This window comes from Nymphalis io, chromosome 15 (genome assembly GCF_905147045.1).
Source record: "Nymphalis io chromosome 15, ilAglIoxx1.1, whole genome shotgun sequence".
NCBI lineage: Eukaryota > Metazoa > Arthropoda > Insecta > Lepidoptera > Nymphalidae > Nymphalis > Nymphalis io.
In genome coordinates, this window is record NC_065902.1 from 5,403,505 (window position 1) to 5,428,656 (window position 25,152).

A 25,152-nucleotide genomic window follows, 5' to 3' on the forward strand; every position below is an offset into this window, starting at 1 on the left:
TTATATTCGTTATATTCGCCTTAAAAAATGTAACCTATAAAACAATCATTCCTGTGATTTAAAGTGTTTTAACAGTTTAAAAATAAATGGAGTTAATCAGAGATTAAATAAAACTAGAGTTATTTAAAATCGAATTATATTAGTACACTACGAACAGCGCCGTATTTACATGATCGTTATATTGTTAGAGAAATGTAACAATAACATCAATATTGTACGTTTAGGCGTGAACACCATCGTACAATTTCCTTAAAATTTAATCATAACATTAGGAATAATGATGTCCGACTTTACGTACACACGGATATAATTAAAGTTAGCGAACAACAAGATACCGGATTGCTATAACACCTACGCAATTATTTATTCTATTCTAATTAGAACTCATGGAACCCAAATCATTAACAGACTGCTTTAATTCGATTGCATTCAATTTTGCTTTAGATAAAATGTATAAAAAAGGACACCCAGAAAGTGGTTTTCATAAAACAAAATCAAATAAGAAAATTACGCATATTTCTCTTCTCATTACACCAAAATAAAAACATATGCACGTTTTAAACACATATTTATTTAAAATAAGGAATATCGGTGATTATTACATACAATTTGTGCTTGTCTGTTAATGTGTTGAGTCTACATTTGAAGTCCAAAAAGGCGCATAATTAGTTTTTGAAATTCTTTAAAATCAATATAGTGCAAATATGACACCTGCCATAGTGTTTTTAAATCATGATTTTCAGATTTCATAATAATTACAAATTTTGCCATCATACAACATTTACTGGACACATATACATTATTTTTTACATGATTTTTGTGTTATTGTCACAAATAAGTTCATATTCAAAGTTTAATTAATAAGATTTTTAATATATTATTTTTATTAATTAGCAAAATTGGAACGACCAAGCAAGTATCTCAAAGATAAACAGTGTGTATCACAGACTAACAGAAACATAACAAACAACCTAACTTTACTACATATATGGCACTAAAACACTAATTTGAGAGACAAGAATAAAAGTTGTTAAGGCAGTTTTTTTCAGTGACTTATATTCAAGCTCCTTGCTCGTTGTAACAAATTAATGAGTTATAAAATTAATAAATCGATAAAAAGTGACTGGTCCATCCATCGTGTTACATTTCAATGACAATATAAACGAATTTATAAACTATTGGGTATTTCAACATAATAATCCCGCAATAAAAATGAATAATACTCGGTAACAACAATTCAATGTAATCATCAACGAAAGGGACAAGATGGCAGTAGCACCAGTTTAAATTTTCAGCGACGCGCTCGTCTCGGACTCACAACCAAAACTTATTGCTATTATCACTACAAGAAATTGCACTACTCTGGGTGTCCGTGTAACTGCGTGGACCGAAACAGACCAATCTGCGCGATTCGAACAAAACATTCAAACGATTGCACATGCACGAAATTATTGCACTCTGCGATTTATAAAATAAAACTTAATCATACATATTTGATCGAAACGATATTCTCAAAATTAGACTAATAAAAAAAATCTACATCAAACCTTAGCACACTATTCACTACGGCATACCTCGACATTAAGGAACAATAAAACATGATCGATCGATAATCGTAAATCCCGCTCTACACTTGGTTCGTGAATCACTTGCGAAACTTCGCGCCTCCTTGGCACGTTATTTTCCAACATATGTCCGGCGACATAACGACCAAGATTTGGAAAGGTAAATAGACTACTCGCGCGTAGTTAAGTGTATTACAGTAACATCTCGTCTTTTCATTTTCTCCAAACCGTCTTATAGGATAGGGTTATATAAGGTAAAAACCTTTAAGCATTTAATAATAATAACTACTTCGACGTCAAACGCACGAACCTTACTGTAATAGTACCGCGAATCATAGCGAGCGAGGAGCTGAGTGTCGCGCCGTGATTCACGCACAAAGTGTAGAGCGACCGTAAAAGTAAAGTAAGAACATGGGGCGAGAGGGAGCTCTCTAGTTTCAACTCTCGGCGCCGTTCAACGTGTCTTTCAGGTCCTTGAGTACGGCCCCTTGCTCGTCGCTCTCGCTCTTCTCCTTCACACTTGCCTCGGCCAAGCCCGGTATCGGCAAGTCTTTCAACTGTCTTTTTTCTATCTCCGCTTTGAACTGCTCTATGTCTTGAGGGCTGTAATCAACACGGTTTAAGAAATTTAATTCTCTCAACTATGTCGGTATACGATTGTATAGTTTAACTACAGCGTCGATAAATTCCAAAATAAATATAAAATACGTCAACTTTAAAATGTATTATTCGATCAATAATTTAAATTATGTTTAATATTTACAATTTTGAATTTCAAGTTATTTGTGGATCGAAGCGCGACGTCTATAATCTTCTCCACAGTCAATAATAAACTCGCGCCACTCTTACCTTATATATATTGATGTTATTTTTTTGTTTGACATAATATATGGTAGATATTACATCTCTTTTTTTAATAAAATATGACTGGCCCCTATGCATTTACGATTCAAATACTTTTTCAACATTATCCACTTAGTTTCAACCTAAAAATGCAGAACAAAATTTGTGGTAGCGTTTACCTTATCTGCACGAATAGGATGCCATTGATGAGGTTGAGCATGTCGATGACGGAGGCCATGGCCGGCGGCTGGATGTGCAGCGGCGCAGGGTGGTGATGTCCGCGCGCGTAGGCCTCCGCCAGCCGCTTCTGCAGCACCACCGCTTGCTGTGTCAGGTGGCGCAGACACTCCGACGACTCACGGGTCTTTTCATGTTTCTCGCCTAGCTGTATTCATAAATATACGTAATTTAATATTTTTTTATAATAATAATAATGTCCTCCATACCGATTTCGGCCACAGCGGCCAATTTCAAGAGAGATTAGCCAACTACTCAGAAGATATTATAGTACACAAGTGTATGCGCAAACACAGGTGCACTCTCTATTCCCTAACTCTCATAATCCGATGGGACGGCTATCCGACACGACCGGAAAGAGTTCAGGCGCCTGGGAATTGAACTCAGGCCCTCCGGGTCTGCCTTACATCAAGCCACTAGACCAACGAGGCAGTCATATATTTTTTATATAAACTACACAAACCACATGTTTTAGGCCGAGGACAAGAGAGTCATAAACTTCTAAACCCGTCGTTGTCGTAATAAGAAACATAGCAAGCCTTTTTTGAGGACATTCATTAATCAAGCACGTAAGCGCTTCAAAGACCCGTACAGAGGGGAAAACCAACACACTAGCAGAAATAATCCCAGGGAGGGTTGGACGTCAAGCAGGCCCGATTGTGAAAAATTGCAAACTTCTACCTAAACTTTTTATGTATACAATACAGTGTGGCACGCACCAGCTGCTTGTAGATGGAGTAGGTCTCCTTCTCGTGCTGCAGCGCGGCGCGGAAGTCCCCGAGGCAGGACAGCGTGCGCGCCAGCAGGTGGCGCGCCACGGCCGCCTTGAGCGAGCGCGCGCCGTGCGTGGCGCCCGTCACGCGCAGCCCGCGCTCCGCGAAGCGCAGCGACAGCTCGTACTCGCCCACCGCGTGCAGGATCAGCGCGATGTTGCTCTGAGACAGGCCCACTGTACTACCCGCTGTACTACCCACTACCTAGCCGCTAGCACGCCGCGCGACCGATGCTATCTCTACATCTTTACCATTTCATTGAATTCAAGTGTCTGGCTTCTTGTCACCAAAACCAAGACTAAATGTATTTTTATCTTACTTTCTGTTTTTCAGTGCAATCTTCCAAATGAGTGAAAATTACAAATTTAAATAATTGGATAAATTAAGGTAGTATTATAATAATATTAGTAGATTTATCTTCATTTGATCAAAATGAGTGGATTGTATGAAAAGTAATAAAAATAGTACGTAGATATATACGCATTTAAGCATGTACGCGGCATATAATCGCTAACAATACTATCATAATTTTCATTAATATTATATTTAGTTTTAGAATTTATTATTGTTCCATAGCTAGTGCGAAATATATGTAGTTATTACTTTAAATTTCAAATGAACGCATAATTTAAAGTGATGAAAATACTTACATCCAATAAAGCCATCTCTGGATGATTTTCACCACAGACTAGGAGAGCGAGGTAGCGAGCACGATACAGCAGTTTCAGGGCAGTGCTAACTTGTCCGTTAGCGAAGCAGTACAGCGCCAAATGAGACTAAAAATATTGTAATTATATATTAATTAGTCGTAAAAAAATCTATATCCACAAATATCTTAAAATTCTTTTTATAGTAGCTATAGTTATTGTTTAGAAAAAAAAGTAAAGTAAGTAAGTAAACAAATTAAGTAAAGACTTTATTTTATTATTAAAAAATTATATATACCCTCTATTTAATAACCTTGTTGCAAACTTCCAAAGCTTCGAAATTAAAAAAAATAAATGTACAATAAATTCATTTCTACTTCGTTTTTTGAAATAATAGCCCAAATTTCGACTTATCGTTATTTCAATTAACGATAAATTGTAACAGCTTTACTTAAAAACGTAGTTTAGTGAGTGGTTAGTTAAAAAATGGTGTCTCCTTCTTTTGATGGTCAAATCCATAATGACACAAAAAGCGAAATAAGTGTTTAACTAAACAGCCGCTAAATAAAGTTTAACCTTTATAACAATGTAATTAAATATTGAAAAAATGCAACAATAAATCATGAATATTAGTTTAAACTCACATATTCCGTAATAGTGTAGGGATGATCAATCCCATTGACCCTCTCGGACATGAGAACAGCTTTCTGCTGATACGCCATGGCGTCCCTGTGCTCGCCTGTGACATAGCACAGACGGGCCACCATGCGGAGACACTGAGCGATTTCTCCGTGCATTGCGCCGTACACATTGTTCAGAAGATTGAGAGCCTCCGCTATCAACTCGTGGCCCTCGGATACTGCGCCAGCTTGGATTTTATTTTGACCCGTCGTGTAAAAATTGTATGCATCAGATGCCTAAAAAGTAAAGTTCAATTATTAAGTGTGAATAAAATATACAACGACCCAAACGAAAATAGTATTAATATAAAATATTCTTACCCTTGGATTGATATGTTTGACGACAGGGAAAATATTCATAATATCTGATCCCGAGAATGTTGTTTTATTTTTACTTTCAAAATCGTACTCTCGCAACAGTACTTGTAAACCGACCTTCAATGCAAATGATCTGAAAAAAAAACAAATAAGAAAAAAAGATAGATTATATCATTTTAGTATTTTCGAAAGATATAAAACAGTTATAACATACCTCAACAGGGATATTTTTTGAAGGGAGTGTTTTTCAATCACAGCATCCATGCCTTCAGCGTTGAGTTCGTAGCCCCAGTAGGCCTGTTAAAGTAATCATCAATTAATAACATTACTATTGTCGTGGTCCAATCCAGTTCAAGTAATTTAATATTACTCTTACTTTGAGTTCCTGTTTAATCTGTGCGAACAACGATTTGGGAGTGAGGTTCTGCCAGTCGGGCGAGGGCGGCGGGGAAGAGGGTGAGGTGTGATGCGTTTTCTTTGCCCTGCGCCCTCTCGACCGCGGCCCTGCCTTCGCTGGGGCTTCGGCGACACTAGCGGCAGGGTTCGGGCAAGCTCCCAGGAAACAATTCAGGAAGTGTGCAACTGCAGCGCCCGTGCACATGGCTTCACAGCCCTAGTAATAATTATATGATTATCATCCATAATCCGCTTTGAAACTTTTTATAAGAATGCACGTATACATCACACCAGTACAAGGAGAAGGCGTCAATATAAGCACCTGCAGATAGGGCGTGTAGACGTGCTTGGCGGCGCGCAGCAGCAGCTCGGCCACGGCGATGGAGTGCAGGTAGGCGAGGCTGGCGTGCGGCTGCAGCGCGCAGGCCACGCGGCCCAGGTAGCGCACGTTGACGCCGCGCGCGTGCAGCGCCTCCGTCAGCCCCGCGCCGTCCATGGGCGCCGACGTGTGCTCCAGGCACTCGCGCACCTGCGGAGGGCTCAGTGCTACTCGCTGTCGGACTCGCTCCAGTGTGCCACTTACGTTTTTCGACTACTCACAAAGGCTGGGATTTGTGTGGTGAGCAGGAACGCTGCCGCTTCTTTAACCAGGTGGCGCTGCTTCGCGAGCTGCTCCGGTGTGGCGGCGTGTTTGATGCCCGCCGAGTACACGTCGGGGTTAAATCTAACGTCGAACTCGGACTCCTTGAGCGAGGCCACCGCCCGTGCCGCCGCTGCCACTACTGCCCGTGAACGCTCTCCAGCTGAAGTTCATCCATAGTTAGTTCATCAAATATACCTTTATTTTATAAAATTATTATGGTCTTTATTTTAATTAAATTAAAGAATTTGTCGATAAATGTTAAAGTAAACACCCATAATCAACTTACAATCATTTTCTGGCTTGTCGCCACTACATATTGAGTCCGTTATACTTTCCACTATTTTCTTCGCAACATCCGTATCGATTTCCGAATAGTTTTCGTTGAGCAATATTTCATCATCTTTCTCTTTGACCTCCACATTCCCAGTAGATGCTGCTTCCTTAGCTTCGGTTTGTTTGGCAGTGTCTAGCTTCTCTTTCTTTTGTTTCTTATCCTTAGTTTCCTTCTCTTGACTTTTATTATCTCTCTTAGTTTCCTTTTCAGTCTCTTTAGCCTCTTTTTTATTATTTTCTTTGTTAGCTTCAATAGATTTTTGTTCTGAAGTCTTGCGCTGTCGTTTCGCACTTAACTGTTGTAGGTGGAATGCAGCGTAGCGTATGAACATAAAGTAACGTGCCCTAAACAACAATTTGGAATATATTATCACAGTCCAGCATCAGATAACATTTATATATATTGACTTACATAAAATTACTTACTCAACAAAACTATCAACTAATTCCTGTCTAAGGCAACACAATTTGTGCTTATGTATAATAGGGAAGCCCATAGATTTGATATCTTCCCTTAACTCATCATCGTCTACTGTAAATAAAAATAATGATACATTAATAACTAAACATTATTTTTTTTTATTGTAAGCATTTTTTTAGACAAACTAACAAACATAATAAAAAAATACAATAATTTTTTAAGCTTAGTTTAAATATGAATTATATAAATTATTTATAAACTAACATTGCAGGAAATTAACATCGGGCGGAAATGTGCGCAGAAGGTCCAGGATGTAGTGTCTGCCATCGTTGCCGATAATGCCTTTACACTCGACACTAGAACACAGTTCCACCGTTTCTCCGTTCGCACTCACAACTGAATGAGGCATTATCTTGAGCTGCTGTCCGGCTTTGCTTAACTAGAAAAAAACATTATTAAAAGTTGTGGTGAGCATTATCTAATAAACTAATTTCTTTGATTATTTATAATTAGCTCTCGTTTATAAATAAACATTAAAAATAAAGTAAAGCAATTAAATTAAACTACTATATTTATTTTTATTTCTACAATTGAATGCCGGGTAATGCACTATGGTGCTCTGCCAAATAATTCGTACAGCTTCTGATGTGCGTCATTTCGAAACAATATGATACATTGTACTTTTTAATTGCATTTATTTATAGAAGCACAACTTTACAAAGTGGCTATGCTTTGATGCAATACTTGATTCAAGATATTGTCATAATAAAAGCCTTACTTGTAACGATATACAGTGAATCCAAATCAGAAGTTATTAACACCTCTACAGTACAGATTTTCTCTTTGAATATTTAGATAAGAAATATTAAAATTGATGATATAATTATAACTAACTTAAAATTGTGTTAAAAATTCTGAGAGGTCGTACGATATTGACAGTTTAAAAATTGAAGTTATTCGATAAATTAATTATAATTATAGAGAGTTTTACTAGGTGTATACTGACGGATCTAAAAGTGAAACTGGTGTAGGTGCTGCCTTATATGATCCGAATCATAATTATTACAAGATATTTAAGGTTAATGAGTCTGTATCGATATTAACGGCTGAATTATTAGCAATATATAAAGCGCTTATGTATGCTTATGTAGTGCGAAAGGTTGTACTCACTGATAGCAAAAGTGCACTACAACATATTGTTAGGTGTATTAGTCTATAATGGAGTATCGATAATATAAGAAATCCTTAGATTGATACAAGAATATCGAGGCGAGGACATTATTTTAAAGCTACAGTGGATTCCATCCCACATCGGTCTGACTGTTAACGAGAAAGCGGATCGATTGGCAAACTTAGCTCTTACTATTCGAGATGATTATCATATCAAACTACATTATACCGAATTTTTTGAAATCTTAAAATTTGAAACGAATATTTTAATGAGTGATCGTTCGATAAGGGCATATGGTATAGAACGATTCAATCCGAGCCTCCTCGGATACCCTGGTTTGTAAATGATAACATTAATAGAAGTAAATTAGTTATAGCATTTAGACTTAGATCCGGACACATGTCACTAGGCAAGTTTAAACATCTAATGAAAAAAAGTGACACTCCCAATTGTCAAGTAAGTGGAATTGATATATTTAAAACCCAAGATACACACTCAACGTCTCAAAAACGTCCGCATAAAATGAGCGTACAATTTAAAATTGTGCGCTCGTTTTATATAGTCTCGCTTCGCCCGCGTCACTGCACACTCGTTAAAAATGCCGAAGTGTTCGTTGAGAAATTGTAAAAATATTACGTCAAGAACGTTAAAAAAGAACGTTAAAAAAGGATGGGATATCGTATTTTCGGTAAGCAAAAGTGTGTATAGATTTGTTGTTGTTATTTTTATGACTTAATATACTACGCAATATATGATTTTGATTTAATTTGTCTCAAAACTTCACTCATCGGTCCAAGTATAATACGGCAATTTATAAATATTTGTTATAAACTATAACACAAAAAAATATTACAATAGTTTTTAATTTAGAAATTTTAAAAATTAGTTTTATAAAAGCTATTATAGAAAAGTTTATAGACGTTCGTTTACATTATATCGCCAAGAAAACAACAGAAAACCTGAAATCGAAATCAAAAAGACAACTCTACAATAAACTAAATTTATTGCAAGTAAATTAATGTTTCCTGCTGTTGCCACGTCAGTTTAAAAACATATTATATTTTTAAAGTTAAGAATGATCCCTAGTAGATACACCCTGAAACTTGAAAGATTTGAGTTTCGTGGGCTGGTAGCTCGGTACCCAATCACCTTAAACTAAATAGGTATCTATTTACCTACATAGTTTCGACGAAATGTTCTACTAAATTGCCGTGGAGTACCGGCTTAGAATAGTACTCCCCCAATCTCATCCCGTGGGTGTCGTAAGAGGCGACTGAGGGACGGGGAAAAGGGGGGATGGGCAGCAGCGTCCCCCCTCCCATAAACATCTTACCCCCCTACTGCGCTCGCCAACACGCCTGCCCAGCGCGGCGAGTATGGGCAAACCCCTCCCTTAATGGCAGATGCGCCCAAAAAAAAGGCCCCCAGTTACCGGCAAGCCCGCTAGGCCCGACCAAGGTAGCGGTCGCGGTATCGGCAGGGCAGGGGGTGCTAAGAATCACCGGTTCACGGCAGGCTACCGTATAAAACGACTGCACATGGCAACGTATAATGGACGCTCGATGAGGCTGGACTATCACCTTGCCGAATTAGAAGTAGAGTTAAGTCATATAAACTGGCATATACTGGGGTTATCTGAAGTCCGAAGACAGGGGGAGGACACGATAACTCTAGAGTCCGGTAACTTACTCTACTTCCGCGAAGGTGATAACCTCTCCCAGGGTGGTGTCGGTTTTCTAGTCAAAAAGGATCTCATTAGCAGCATTGTGGAAATCAGTAGTGTGTCGAACCGGGTAGCGTACCTTGTCCTAAAACTTTCCGACAGGTACTCCCTGAAGGTCGTACAGGTATATGCGCCAACTTCGACATACTCTGACGATGTGGTCGAAGCGATGTACGAGGACATCGCAAAGGCCCTCAACGACACCTCGAAGGCCCACTACAATGTTGTTATGGGAGACTTTAATGCTAAAGTGGGAGTACAAGATAGCGGTGAATCGAAAGTCGGACCTTACGGCTTGGGCTGCAGAAATCACAGGGGGCAAATGCTGGTAAACTTTCTCGAAGCGCAGGGGCTTTTTTTGATGAATTCTTTCTTTCAAAAGAAGCCTCAGAGGAGGTGGACCTGGCGAAGCCCCGATAACGTGACAAGGAATGCGATAGACTTTATCATTTCGAATAAAAGGCACATATTTAGAGATGTTTCAGTGATCAACAGGTTTAATACCGGAAGTGATCACCGCTTGGTTCGAGGCACTCTAAATATCAACTTAAAAGCCGAAAGATCGAGAATGATGAGGTCTACTCTCTGACCTACCATGCTCCAAGCTGCTCAAGGCTCCGAAAAGTTCCAAATGGAACTTCAAAATCAATTCACCGCGTTGGAAACCATAAGCAGCATTGATGAGAGAACCGACACGCTGGTCAAAATACTGCAAAACACATCCCGCAAGTGTTTTCCGCCACAGAGAAGAGACAACGCACCAAAACTCTCTGCTGAGACACTAGAGCTCATGAGAAAACGACGAGAACTACCATCGTTTTTGTCAGATAAGGCCTTAAATCGAATTATAAAAACGCTGACGCGACGCGATCTCCGACGCTCCAATACTCATGCCATCAAGGCTGCGATTGAGCAAAATCGGGGATCGAAAGTGTTCGCTCGCAAGTTTGGGAGGCCGCGTCTGACAAAACTTAAAACTGAAAATGGTGGGGTCGTTACATCTAGGCCTGAGATTGTCGGAGAAGTAGAGAGGTTTTATGGGCAGTTGTTCTCTTCAAGATCAGATAAACCCGTGGGAATCAGTATTGATGACCAGCGCACCCCTCTTATGCGCCATTACTCCGAGGAGCTCCCGGTCGTTGACCAAGGAGAGATTAGGGCGGCTCTAGAACAGCTTAAAAACAACGAAGCTCCGGGAGATGACGGAATCACAACAGAGTTTCTTAAGGCAGGCGGGACTCCGGTCCTGAAAGAGCTAGCAAGCCTCTTTAATTCCGTCATCCAACATGGCAAGACCCCGGAAACGTGGAGCGGGAGTGAGGTGGTACTGTTTTTCAAGAAAAGTGATAAAACCCTCTTGAAAAACTACAGACCAATCTCCCTCCTGAGTCACGTGTATAAGCTGTTCTCAAGAGTCGTCACGAACCGTCTCGCCAGACGACTTGACGAGTTCCAGCCCCCAGAGCAAGCCGGCTTTCGATCAGGCTACAGCACCGTGGACCACATCCATACTGTTCGGCAGATTGTGCAGAAGACCGAAGAGTACAATCAGCCGCTGTGTATGGCATTTGTGGACTACGAGAAAGCCTTCGACTCCATCGAAACCTGGGCAGTGCTCGACTCATTGCAGAGATGTCATATCGATTGGAGATATATCGAAGTACTGAGATGTCTGTACAACGCCGCTACAATGACTGTCCACATCCAGGACTGTAAGACGAAGGCGATCCAACTGCGCAGAGGGGTGAGACAGGGGGATGTAATATCCCCGAAACTGTTCACCAACGCGTTGGAAGACGTTTTCAAAACGCTGGATTGGACTAGGTATGGAGTCAATGTAAACGGCGAGTACATCTCACACCTTCGATTTGCCGACGATATCGTCATCATAGCAGAGTCGCTGGAACAACTCACCGAAATGCTGCGTAGCCTAGGCGAGTCTTCCCGGTGTGTCGGTCTCGGTATGAACTTGGACAAGACCAAGGTCATGTTCAATAGGCATGTCGTGCCGGGACCGATATACGTCGAGGGGAAACCTCTCGAAGTTGTTAGTGAATATACCTACCTAGGACAGATAATACAAGTCGGTAGGAACAACTTCGAGAAGAAAGCCGATCGAAGAATTCGCTTGGGATGGGCAGCATTTGGCAACCTTCGTCAAGTCCTCGAGTCGTCTATACCGCAATGTTTGAAGACGAAAGTCTTCAACCAATGCGTCTTACCTGCCATGACATACGGTGCCGAAACGTGGACACTAACTGCGGGACTAGTCCACAAATTCAAAGTCGCTCAGCGTGCTATGGAGCGAGCTATGCTCGGAGTATCTTTGAAGGATAAGATCAGAAATGAGATTATCCGGAAAAGAACCGGAGTCACCGACATAGCTTGCAAAATTAGCAGGCTGAAGTGGCAGTGGGCTGGTCACGTATGTCGTAGGACCGATGGCCGTTGGAGCAGACGAGTCCTAGAGTGGAGACCGCAAATCGGCAAGCGCAGCGTAGGGCGCCCTCCAGCCAGGTGGACCGACGACCTTAAGAAGGTGGCGGGCACCAACTGGATGCGGAAGGCGGAGGACAGGGAGCTTTGGCGCACCTTGGGAGAGGCCTATGTTCAGCAGTGGACAACGATTGGCTGTTGATTGATTGATTGATTGATTGATTGATTGTTCTACTAATACTTTTTGAACCAAAAAATTAAATAAATAATTTTACCAGTAAATATTTGTTTCATTGATTTATACACATGTCCTACCCAAAACATATTTACGCTGAGATAGAAGTATATATACGTGTTTAGAACACAATTTAACAAACTCTTAAAAACTAATTCAATGTCGTATAAAAATAAACAGTACAAATAATATTCGTCTCCACTCCATGCCTTGTCCTACCGGTTAATTTCGGTTGTAAAATTTTATTTCTTTTTGTAAACTGTTTTGTGAATACAATTTAAAGCAATCCGCGTAAGGTTGAATTTGCAAAAAAATATTTATAGTATAACTATAACTTATATAAAATTGCCAAGTGTTTCGTGACAGTTTCGAGTGTTACTTTTGTTCGTGGCTAAAAAAACCCAAGATGCACATCTTGGGTTTTTTTTATATATCAATGATATGTGGTCTATTAGATTATGTTTCACACTTGTTATTGGCATGTGATAAAAACCACAATTTGAGAGAAACATTAAAATATGAATTAAATTTAAATTTTATGAATATTGGTATTTTTAATTCTATTCTTAGTAAACCTTCGAGTATTTCGACAATTAAAATGTATGAATTTGTAAGTGATTCTCTCGAACTGAATTAGTCTTATTTTTTAAGACTTTTTTTATTTAATTTAGCGTGTAACGATGGGGCCGACATATGGGCTGCCTATAAAGGCCCCTAAAATATACCAGAAAAAAAACTTTACAAAGGAACGAATAAACGTACATTATTGATTTTAAGTAATCCAGCCACGGCTCTTTAAAGCATATTGTATCCCTTTTCGGACTCACCAGCTCCATATACTTGGGATGCGAGAGCACGGTGGTCCCGAAGTCGATGCTGCCGTAGACGACGCTCTGCTCCTGCTCCTTCTCCAAGATGCCGGGGATGATGGACTGCGCGGTGACGCGGTACCCGCGGTAGTCCACCACTACGGTGCCCAGCGTGTGCAGGCCGGCCGTGTCCACGGCGCTGTACACGCGCACGCCTTGCAGGTCGTTGCGCTGCGAGCAGAGCCGACAAGTCACACATTCTTTTCTACCCCATATTACACGAATTATACTCATTCCAAGGAGCCTTGAGTCATAAATTTATCGATTAAAAATTAATTACGTCCGTAGAAATTATAACAACAAATTTGCTCAAATTTTATTTATTTTTGTTGCACCATTCTTAAAATAACATTGAAGATATGTTATTTTAAGAATGGTGCAACAAAAATAATGCAACAAAAATATTTATAATTGTTTTTTAGTTACCGGTGCGACAAAAGCGGCTGCATCGCCGCCGAGATCTTTGTAGTGATCACGAACATCGAAGCCGAGCGAAAAGAATATATTGTTCCAAATGAACATTTGCATCTTCGGCTCCTCGCCCGGGTTGATTGCCATCACGTTGCCGTCGACCACGGCCATAGCACCGCGCGTGGCCGCCGCCACGAAGTCACTATGCACCTGGAACATAAACAATTTATAACTAAATGATGTCCCAAAAATACGTTTATATTCAGTTCTATTCTATTGTATCTCGCGCTGCCATATTTCCAAATACATTTTTACTGTAGCGTACTGTAGTCTGTACTGGGTCAGTGTTTAATTACTCACACTACAAACCAAAAGGAAAAGGTGTGTTACACCTAAGACGTGCAGCGCACACTGTCTCGACTGACCTTGAAGATAGCGCGCTCGCGCAGCAGGCGCTCGGGCAGGCTGGCTCGCGGCAGCTCGCGCGTGGTCTGCAGCTCCTCGTTCCAGTCGCGCGTCTGTCCCGGGATGTGCTCCTCGTAGCCCAGCTTCGAGGAGAACGCTGCGTTTAAACAAAATTGTTGAATGTACATCCTTATCGGCAGCTTCTACTCTTTACTAGTCTACCATCTATTTATATACTGAAACGACCCTTTTTTTCGCAACATTTTAACGATTTTTTTTAAAGTAAGAATCTTTAAACATTGCATTGCTCATATAAACCATCACTAATCAATTGCTTGTTATGTTCAGTCCAAGAAAAAGATTGAAAACAACAATACTACCAATTGAAAACTGATTTACTCACTGTCTTCTGCTCGAATAGCATCCACGGTATGATCAAGCATCGGCGACGCCCATTGATAAACTTGATATGGCGTGGCGACTCTTTCAAACGGATGTTTCTGCATTCGCCTCTTTTGTACGAGCGCGAAGTTTCGCTTGAACGCAGGAGATACAATACTAAGTAGTTCTATTAGGGAATGACAGAGTAAGGACGGGTTGAACGGGCGCGGGTTGAACACTTCTTCGGTGGATCTGTAACGAAGTACATATCAATTACATAACAAATATTAATGATAAAGTCCAATTCAGCAGTAAACACATCTTATCTTTTAAATGATTTAGTTTTAACTTTCAAATAATAATTACTGATTGAGGTAGAAACCACGTGGACAAGCCGTTATGTGGAAATGGCGATCTTCCAGTGTGACGACATGAAGATAAAGTAAGTCGCCGCACATTTTACGCGGTCCTGGAGGTGGATTCCAGCCCGACGTCGTAAGAACCTGTAAAAAAGTAAATAAATAATTTACTGTTTATTACACTAATAATGGCTGAATTTTTTGCTTGTTATTATCTTATATTATCTAATCAAATAAACTGTACTAACCTTTAGGCACTGTGGAGCTTTGTTTTCTTTAGTGAGCCCAGGATGTAGGGACAATAGAGGCCGCTCTGTGCTACCAGGCATTATGTAGTCGGGGGGAGTGCAGTCTACACTTTCAGGACGGGACTTTTTCTTTTCTATCGAATACATATAAAATAGATTGGGTATGTCACGAATTGTCACATTGCTGAACAGTTCAATAATTGGAACTAAGATGAGATTTTTTTATGTCGATTGATAAAATAGGACGAATACCATGCAAAAATAATATATATTTTAACATTAACATATTTATTAGAATTTAAAGATGAAATGTAAGGCATACCTAGTATATCACCCTGTGTGATAACATTTAGAAAAGCAAGGGAGCTGCATTCTTGGCCCGCGTATGCATCAACGTAGTCTATAGACTTGAGAAGATCACGAACATGGCGTACGTGTATCCGAGCTTCACGCATTGTATATGGCTCCTCTACTACCTTTAAAATTTAAATAAAATATTTCAAGTTTATGAAATATTGTAAATAGTCGTAAATAAAGAGCGGATTTACCTAATCCAAATCTTTATAAATATAATTTAAGTATTAGTAGGCAATACCTTTATTACTGAACCTTCTTTGAGGCCTTCTATATTCTTCAATTCAGCAAAATTGTCTAATGTTACACCATCCAATTGAAGCGAAAAACAAGTTCTGTGACATGTGTCTTCACGGTCCATAAGTACTTGATGTATTTCTTGCACAAGCTCCATACTTGAAACCTGAAGAAAAATAAAGTCTCATTCATTCACATACAAATTATTACAAAACAAATACATATTTATAAAAACAACATATAATTTACCTGAATATCCAATGGTTCAGCTTTTGGACTGACAATTTTAACGGTAAATCCCAAGTCCTGTATAAACACAACTTCAGCATCACGTTTTTTCTCATCTCCATCTTCACTCGGCGAAGATTCTCTTTCCTTTTCACCGTTAACAGTATTTGTCTCGTCTTTTGATTTATCAGTTTCATTTTCGGATTTCTTTACAATTTTATCACCTTTTTTATCCTCAGAAATATTTTCGACTTTAGACATTTTCTTATCAACTTCCCTATTTTTCTCCAAAGAATTATTCTTTTTTTTATCCTTTTTCTTGTTACCCGCTGTCTTAGAATCGAAATCTTTTATGGGTAACACTGGAGTTAAAATGATTTCGTTAATTTCATCTGAATCACTGTTAATTCCATTAGAAACTATTTTAGTATTATCACTACTACTAATATCACAATCTGAAATATTTTTTGGGTCACCATTGACAACATTTACATTTTCAGTTCCGTTTATAATTGGTTCTTTGGTACTCGTTTTATCTTTATTATTATCGTCATCACTCGATAACGATCTTTCTCCATTTAATTGGGTAGTGGAATTGCCGGATTTAGATTGCAATGGTTTTTCACTACTGGTCTTTGATTTAGGACAATCTGTAAACCAATAAGTAATAGGAAGCAGTTATTAAGTACTTAAAATCACCTATATTCATAAAAAAATATATCACAATATTTTATTTAGATTTAAGATGTTGCTAAGAAACAAACCTGTGTTTTGCGGAAATTGCGGGGGTGAGTTATTAGTCTGCGGCGAGGGTGCCTTACGTGCAGCGGCTGCGTAGGAGACACGCGGTAACGTGCCGTTGCCACCACCGCCTTCGTCGTCCGCACGGCCATTTGGTGTACTACCGTGACCATTACTACATACTACTGCTTTTACATTTGTGTTCATTTCTTTCTTTGTCTTATTCGCCTTCTCGGTTTTAGCAGCTATTAATAATTAGAAAATATGTTAACATTTTATTCTAATAAAATACTTATTATAATTAATATTTAAGATTTAAAATATATAAAGTTGTATATAATCCTATTTCTTTACCGTTACTAATCTATAGCAAAACATAACATACAAAAACGATAAATATTCGTTAACGAATTTTTGAGTTAAACTCATACTAGTTGCGGACAAAGCGAAGTTCGAGGCAAATCAGAAATCGAGCACGCATGTCTCGTCCCGTGACTAGTGAACACGTGGTCAGCGCTGGCTAGACGCCAAATATCTCCAGCGGCGAGTCAATAATAGATGGCTACGGGATGCCGCCAACAATAGACGCCATCGACGCTACCAACTTTCGTTCAGTTAGCTGTTACTTCACTAATTTATTTATTATTCAAGAATTCAAAGATAGATGTTTTTGGACCTGACTATCATACATTATAAAACATTTTTTAAAGTCTTTAAACAAAAACGAGATGGGACTTTATGATAAAATCTTCGTTAAATTATTTGTTTGACCCACATTTCCATCATCAATTTAACAACGCTAACTCAAAAGTAGGTGTGAACTGCGTATATATGATAACATAAGATAAACAAAAATCATCATAGAGATAATGAGAAACAATAAGGCTAATTTTAAAATAGCGTCATAAAAATTACACGAAGATATACAAAAAGTGTATATCATGCAAGAATAAGTGAAGATATCAACCGAAATGTTGATTTTATCTTCGTTGCCGTTACCAAACAAGATAACAGAGGTAAGGCGCCCATGCCAGATATTAAATCAAAATTCCTGATAAACAGACGTTGACACGATTTCTTCCCTTGCGCGTGGATGCTATCGTTCAACGAACGCACACAACGGAAACTTAGATGAACTCCATAACAAGTTAGAGAATCATTTCTAACAAGTCTGAAAACTATAAATTAAAGTCTGTCTGCACGTGAGTTCATGCTAATCTGGATAAGTGATGCGTAAATTTGAATTTAGTGTCATAAATATATATATATTGATTGATCCACGATGAAATATCATAATTTATAAACATTATGTGCAAATAATAACGTTATTATGATATTTGTTGATTAAATTTGATGATATCAGGTCGACTGAGAGCTTCCATGGCGTGCGCTGTGTAAATCAATAAACTCATACAAAAATAATCTCTCAACCAGTCGGCTACACTATGTGTACCTATTCACTGTTGCGAAGTCGGAACGGGTCGCTAGATTAATATAAAAGGAAAAGTCAGAAATAGACCAGTAATCATCACAATATTGCTTTAAGCCTGAAAAGATATTTTACAGTTGGAATTAATTATTTTAATGCCTCCTTTTACCATATAAGTAGGAAAAGACCCCCTTTTTGAGGATCGAATAATGGGGGGACCAGACCGGAGAAAAGAAATTATGTTGGTCACCTAAAAAAAAGTTTTTCAATAATACCTATCTGTTCCGAGTGGTGCTATAACAAACAATATATATTATTAAATTTCCTATCAAAAAAGTTCACGTGTAGATGGTAGATGTATTTTTTGTAGATGTATTTTTTGTACGAATAATATATTCCAGTACAAAAAGTCACATATCTTGTAAACTTCGTGCGACTCACTGACGCTGTCTTGTAGTTTCGCTTGAAGCTACTTCGTTCGCAAAATAGAAATAAGTGTTTAAAAGAGGCGAGAGATAGCCCGATTTGTGAGGTTTCCTTCTCTATTTAAAACTAATTTTATATAGCTTAAACTCTCTGACACCTGGTCTATATTTATTTATTTATTTTATTATCAACTCAATCTCTATTTTAAACAGGAGCCAATCTTTCTTGAATCAACTATAATCTATTTTTTATGTTTCTGACGTCAAACCGCATAATGGTAAATGTTGATTTTGAATTCAGATAAACTGTATGTGTTGCTTACGGCCTGAACATTACCGATCGATGAATTATGCAAAGAAACCTCCACGTTGCGCTCGCACCGATCCCCTGAATATTTAACCTTTAACTCCCAGATTATAAAATTATTTATTTTATTTGCCTCCGTTTTTTAACAGATTATTTTAAAAAAGATATAAATATAAAATAAAGACTGTCATAAAATTTACTTTTAATAAATTTTGACGTATTATTTACGCGAAGCGTTGACAAATAGGACATGACGTTTAATTTTTTTTTCCTATACGTTTAAAACTTTGTTTTATCTTTACCGAATAATATCTTATTTACATGTTATCAACAAGTATGCATATAGTTTATTGTAGTTTATGTTAAATAAGCTTGTTATGTGAGCAAGTCACTAATAGATATGAAAAAACATCGTCGTATAGGCAATACACCACATATACGTTGAAAATTATACTTATTTTAATTCGTTAGAATACTTTTATTTTCATCTAACTACAAAACAAATGAAATCCATTAGGACTGAACAAAGACAAGGGTTGTTTGCAATCATCTGAGGATCAATAGCAAAGGTAGAAACCGATAAGAACTCGTTTAATTACTTACAACACGTCTTCGATTACTTTTGTAGCAGCAGAGATGTAAATTGTCGTGAGGGTCATTACTGCGATAATAAAGCAGTATCATATTGTGTCCAAAGCGCATAGCGACCACACTAAATGACGTTACGCAAGACGAGCCAGTATTTTGTCGGTTGGCCACACGCCGATGCTGGCACTTAGTTAGATTGACATTATAAAGATATTTATTATTATATTTATTGCCTAAACAATCAATGTCTTAACGTGATTTAAACAAGAGAAATTTACGTTAAAATTCTTTGTTAACATAAATATACCTACCAGAATACTTTGTATCACATTAAAATACCTTCAATATTTCGATACGGGTATTTTCTTAATTATTATTCAATACCTTTGAACGTCATAATTGATTACGAAAAAGAAGCAGATCAATTATGTTACCTTCAGAGTTTTAACCAAGGATATTCTCTAAAAAAATTGCATAAGATATTGTTACTAGTGATAATTTGACGTATAAATTTTCTTTATTTACTTTGGTATAACTTTTGGTAAAACGTAACGTAGTTTAATTTTAAAGTTGTAAACTTAATTATTATTTAATATTTAAACTCCGTATTTTAGGTAACATTTATTAATTTAACCATTATTTAATTTAAATTATAGACTACATCATTTTTTATTTTCTGTTAGGTTAGGTTAACTTTAAATTATTCGTTATTATTATTTATCTAAATTGTTCATGGTGTTGCCATTTAAATGTATTTTCTAAGGAGTATTAGGAAGTTTTAGATGTACCGTACGATACAAGCACAGATCACGAAATATCCTACAAATATGATAATGAGAATAGTTAAAAACGTTGTCAAAAGAAATAGTTTTATTCATTTTGACGCCGTTCGTGGCTAAAAACCTATTTTGAAACTTGTAACTATTATGCCAAAAGGTTTAAATTGTTTAGGTTCAAATTTTAACTCTCAAGTTATGTTCAAAATTTCATAAAACGTGACACTTTACGTTTATTTTATATACAAATTAGTTGGTCACGACTACTAACGGTCACTGAAGTTCCAACATTTGCATCTTCAACTACGACTAAATCTATTCTGTACATGCAGTTTATTATTAAATATGTTAATTATACAAAATTAATAAATAATTCATACGGAGTTTCATGCATCAAACTTGTATAATGGATACAATACAGTCTTCAACTATTCACCCTCTATTTAAAAGCACCGTTTATTCCAACGATGTATGTAACACATTATTATTATAAATATAAATGTAATACAAATTTGAATGGATGCATTTGATATAATATAAGACCGCAGCAGATTTTAACACATACTGGAATATCATAGATTTTTGACGTAAATACTTTATTACAGCCTGAAGGTTAATACGAACATTCATGTATACATACACGATTTTTAAAAATATTACTTACTGATTTGCTATATCTAAATAAGTAAAATAGCATGTAGCTAAAAACCTTTTAATAGCTTAAATATTTTGTCAACGTTGAACCCTTGTTGTTAGAACCGATAAAATTCTTATCACTAAAGCAAGAATCACACATTAAATGTTATCGTTAACTATTACAGTCTCCTATCAATCTTAGACCTGTCAACGCAATTTTTCCCAGTTAACGCGTAAAATTAAATTTGGCTGCATTTCGTGTTACTTTCATTTCTATAATAACGGTATACAATTAATGAAAGTATTAAATACCTAAAAGTCATAATGACCAATGTAAGATACGATGATAAATTGTAAAATAAATAAGGACTTAAGACTTTTTGTTTCGCAGGCACTTGAAAGTTAAAATACTTTATTATTGAATTTAATAATGATAATTAATATTTTTTTTATTATTTCACGAGCAACACTCGTGCCTGCGTTTTCATGAGGATTTCGTTTTTTCGGTCCCGTATGAACTCCTTTAATTTATTTAAAATGATGAGAAGTTGTTTTTTTTTTTACTAAATTGCTTTATAAACTATCGAATTTAATAAGAATCATTTAGCTAATAGAGTTAGTAGCTTTTGAATAAATCGTACAGAACATACATCCCAATAATGTTTTATCGCGTAATTAGGTAATCAACTAAATAATCTTGTCAAATTATATTTCAGCTATACATATCATCGTTATTATATTTAGTCGTACAAGTTACAAGCAAAGTACATTGATTTAGTTACGTTGCATAGCATAACCTTAGTCGGTATTGAATATCACTACTGTATTTTACAACCTAACAACAATATATAACTAATTAATAAAATAGTAATATGCAGATTAAAATACTTCATTTAATAACGATTACAATAGAGCGAGTCGGGTGCAGTTAGATTCTAGAGAAAAACATTGTTTCTATTTTTATCGACTACTTAAACAGATCAAATAGCTTTTATAAGGCTAATTAAGGACAATTAATACTAATAAGTCGGTTGGCACATAACTTTTACACCATATGTACCAAACATTGCAGCATTATACACTTAAGCGAAGTTTTCGTTGTTAATGTCATAATCACAACAATATTATTATCTCGTAAAATGTTTTAAAAAGAAAAGTAACATCCTATTTAATTTCGGCACAATAGTATCGGCTTATTAAAATATATAGTTATGTATCACTTATCATTCTTATTTATTTAAGTAGACTACTTTAAAAATATATATATAAAATTATTAATAAATCGTAATGACGGTATTTTGTTTTCATCACCTACATATTTTATATATAAGTACCTAATTATATTGTTATTGTTATAATATGATTAGAGATTGAAGAGCACGAAGTCCCACGAAATGATTTTTAACCGTTTATCAAATATAGCGGAAAATGTACAGAACTCTCATGAATGAACAGTGCAGGCTAGGGATAGGAATGAATGATCGCAGCAGCCATTCCTATCGAAGACACTGCGCAAAGGTCGGTTTGTTCTCTTAAGTAAACAGTAATACGTATCACGTTATTATTGTACTTTACGTGAATATGAATTATTATCCACTTAAGTACCTCTATTATGAATACAGTATCTTTTTAAACTCTTGACTATGGCAAGACAATCCTGTGTTTGTTCTGTAAGTAGAGAAAAGGCAAAGTTCAAATTACATATTAAAGTCTACATTTTAAGCACAAACATTAGCAAGCATACAGTTACTTCCTGTAACTTCATGTTACGTGGGATAGTAGATGGCAAAATACCTAGTAAGTGCAATTTTAGAATTTCTTTGCCGAAATTAGTAAATCAAAAAACATATAGAAAATATGTGCCACTGTGGGAAAGAATATTACGTAAAAAGGTGGAAATGATTGTCAGGTAACTAAAACACTATAGTGAAAAAAAAAAGTTTTGCGGAAGTACATTTATCATATTTTATTAGATAAACGGCCGAAATAAATGGAATTTGATAATGAATTGTTAGATTTCTAAAAATTTTTATTTCTCTGAACCATGCAAGAAAGGCACTTGTAAATTAAAAAATATATGTGTTACTTATAATATCGACTTGTAACCCGCGAACGACGACGCGTCGTGGCAAAGAGTTTAACAAAGGTTTTTAATAATATTAAAAATTGACTATTGAGAGTACTTAATACAATTACCTACAAAATTTTAGGTTTGTTAAAACACTTTCTTAACAACAGAATAGCTCATTAAAAAAAACCTTTCCACTTGGGAGAGTTATTCTCATATGTAAAACTCATCAAGTTGTCACCTTGTCACACATGATCACCACATGTAAAACATATGTATGTCTAGTTGATTAGGATGACATTAGTGTCATGCTTATTATAAATCTCTATAGATTAAGAACTATAAAGTTACTGTAATATACATAAAAATAAATTATACCATAATTTAAAAAAAAAAATTCACTCTATCGACAATATTATAAATAGATATTTTATATTAGTGTGAACTTATTTCAAATAATGTCTTAACAATCTGCATGCTATAATAAAATAAGTAGGTATATTTCTGAGATCTTATTTTGAAACACAGTAAAGCAACAGCAGACATTTCATAAATGTCTATAGAAATAGACAAAACAATTGTCAAAACAGAATCAAAGCAATTAACATAGAACATTTTTTGTTAAAAAATAATGCTACAGACATTAGAAGATATTATTGTAGTTCTTAAGAAATATTTGAATAAAGCAAATTTCAAAAATAATAAGCAATTTTATGTCAGTCAAATGGATTCAAATAAGATATTGGACTTTTAACAAGTCATTTATGAAATTACCAAAGGACAAATAATATATTTAAAATATTATTTTTTTTCACATGGTTTAATTAACTTAGACTTTTAGTTCGATTATGGTAATAAATTTAGCTATTAGCGGTAGCAATTTATTGAAAACTACAACAATTCAGATTATATATTCTGCCTAATTAAGTTTATATATTATATATTCTATGGGTACATTACAAAATCAAAAATTTTGAAATATATTGTAATTTAATCATTCTTATATAAGATAACTTAAAGTGATGAGAAATGAGAGTAATTATTCTTATCAGAGAACACTGACCTATTTTCAGGAATAAACAATTTATATATATATATAACTACAGTAAACATTTTACTATAGTAATATATTTGTAAGTTGTATGTTCTTATTATGCAGAGATATCTAGTGCAATTTATACTAACCTTAATTAGAACCACATTAAACTAGCTAAAATAACTAGAGCAATGATAAGCCAAAAATCTTAAATAAATTCGCTGACGCTGAGTACTTTCTCCTGCTTTCATTACCTTTACTGTCATTATATGTTAGCATTTTACATGCATTGATTTAAGGGCGAGATATGTAATATCTAAAAGATGTTGTGTAATGATTTTACGCCTTGTAATTTTTTTAGATTTTTTATCAATTATAGCTTAAAAATATAGATAGTGCTTAAACAAGAATCAATGTTTAACATTAATTTCAGGGCAATTAGCAATAAATATAAAATATTTCTATTAAAAAAATCATCCTTTTAAAATGTAATTGACAAATGAAAAAAAATATTCGATCACATGTCTTTCAGTCACATGACTGCAAAATGCAATTGATGTTATTTAAATATATAATTTATATTTTCAGACTCATTTCGAACTCAATGTTACATAACTGAGGGCATGACCATTCGAAACTTTACCTTTGTTAACATTCTCGCCACCACTTTTTTCGCTAATACTACTGGTCACTGGACATTTTTTCACTTTTTGGGTAGATTGTTTCGTAGTATTTTCATCATTCACTTCACTACCGAGAGCCATAACAACACGAGGAATTAATCCGGCACCGACTGACCGCGACAAGCACGGAACCACACTCAGCTGAAAGAGCACATGCGGTTGAAATAGAGTTCAATTTGCTATAACGTCAATTGAAGTTCGCCTATAATGCGACTAAAGAAGTGAATAATACGAGGCGTATTGACTTTCCTGTTTTGCCTACCAACGGAATCTTATTGGATTACAATGTCTTATCAAGTAATATTATTTTAAATTATTTATAACAATTTTGTGATCAAATTTTTTTACACGGTACTTATATAAATGTATATATTATACGCATTAATTTAACATCTTCTAAAATAGTCAGCGACCAGTTTAAAAATATTTTTAAATAATTTCTTCTTGAAGCGACATCTAGTGTTTGCAAGTGAAGCAATAAAATCAATGACTTCCCTTAAAATGGATGTATTCATAATTATTATGTTATAAAATGTTTTAAATTAAAAAT

General features: G+C 36.1%; 1 protein-coding gene across 2 annotated transcripts; it reads right to left on the reverse strand.

Moving 5' to 3' along the window:
• Window positions 1-119: 119 nt before the first annotated feature.
• LOC126773882 (clustered mitochondria protein homolog) lies at window positions 120-24,786 on the reverse strand. 2 transcript variants are annotated; one of them, XM_050495104.1, is made up of 24 exons: window positions 24,563-24,786; window positions 16,678-16,899; window positions 15,935-16,563; window positions 15,690-15,851; window positions 15,417-15,570; window positions 15,095-15,228; window positions 14,854-14,990; window positions 14,510-14,739; window positions 14,127-14,263; window positions 13,717-13,911; window positions 13,249-13,461; window positions 7,121-7,295; window positions 6,862-6,967; window positions 6,389-6,780; window positions 6,060-6,262; window positions 5,782-5,988; window positions 5,440-5,676; window positions 5,278-5,360; window positions 5,067-5,196; window positions 4,710-4,982; window positions 4,069-4,194; window positions 3,365-3,580; window positions 2,588-2,793; window positions 120-2,168 (listed from the first exon to the last, which is right to left on the reverse strand). In XM_050495104.1, exons 1-24 carry the CDS (start codon window positions 24,681-24,683, stop codon window positions 2,003-2,005), a joined length of 4,854 nt encoding a protein of 1,617 aa, XP_050351061.1. In that variant the 5' UTR covers window positions 24,684-24,786; the 3' UTR covers window positions 120-2,002. The 2 variants fall into 2 exon arrangements, with proteins under 2 accessions (XP_050351061.1, XP_050351062.1); XM_050495105.1 differs by lacking the exon at window positions 24,563-24,786 and adding an exon at window positions 19,419-19,482.
• Window positions 24,787-25,152: the final 366 nt, after the last annotated feature.

Coding starts and splice junctions, on each gene's coding strand:
- LOC126773882 (XM_050495104.1), bottom strand. CDS start 24,683: ATGGCTCTCGGTAGTGAAGTGAATGATGAAAATACTACGAAACAATCT. Junction 14,991..15,094: donor AAGCTCCACAGTGCCTAAAG/GTTAGTACAGTT, acceptor ACTTTTTTACAG/GTTCTTACGACGTCGGGCTG. Junction 5,677..5,781: donor TCTACACGCCCTATCTGCAG/GTGCTTATATTG, acceptor AATTATTACTAG/GGCTGTGAAGCCATGTGCAC.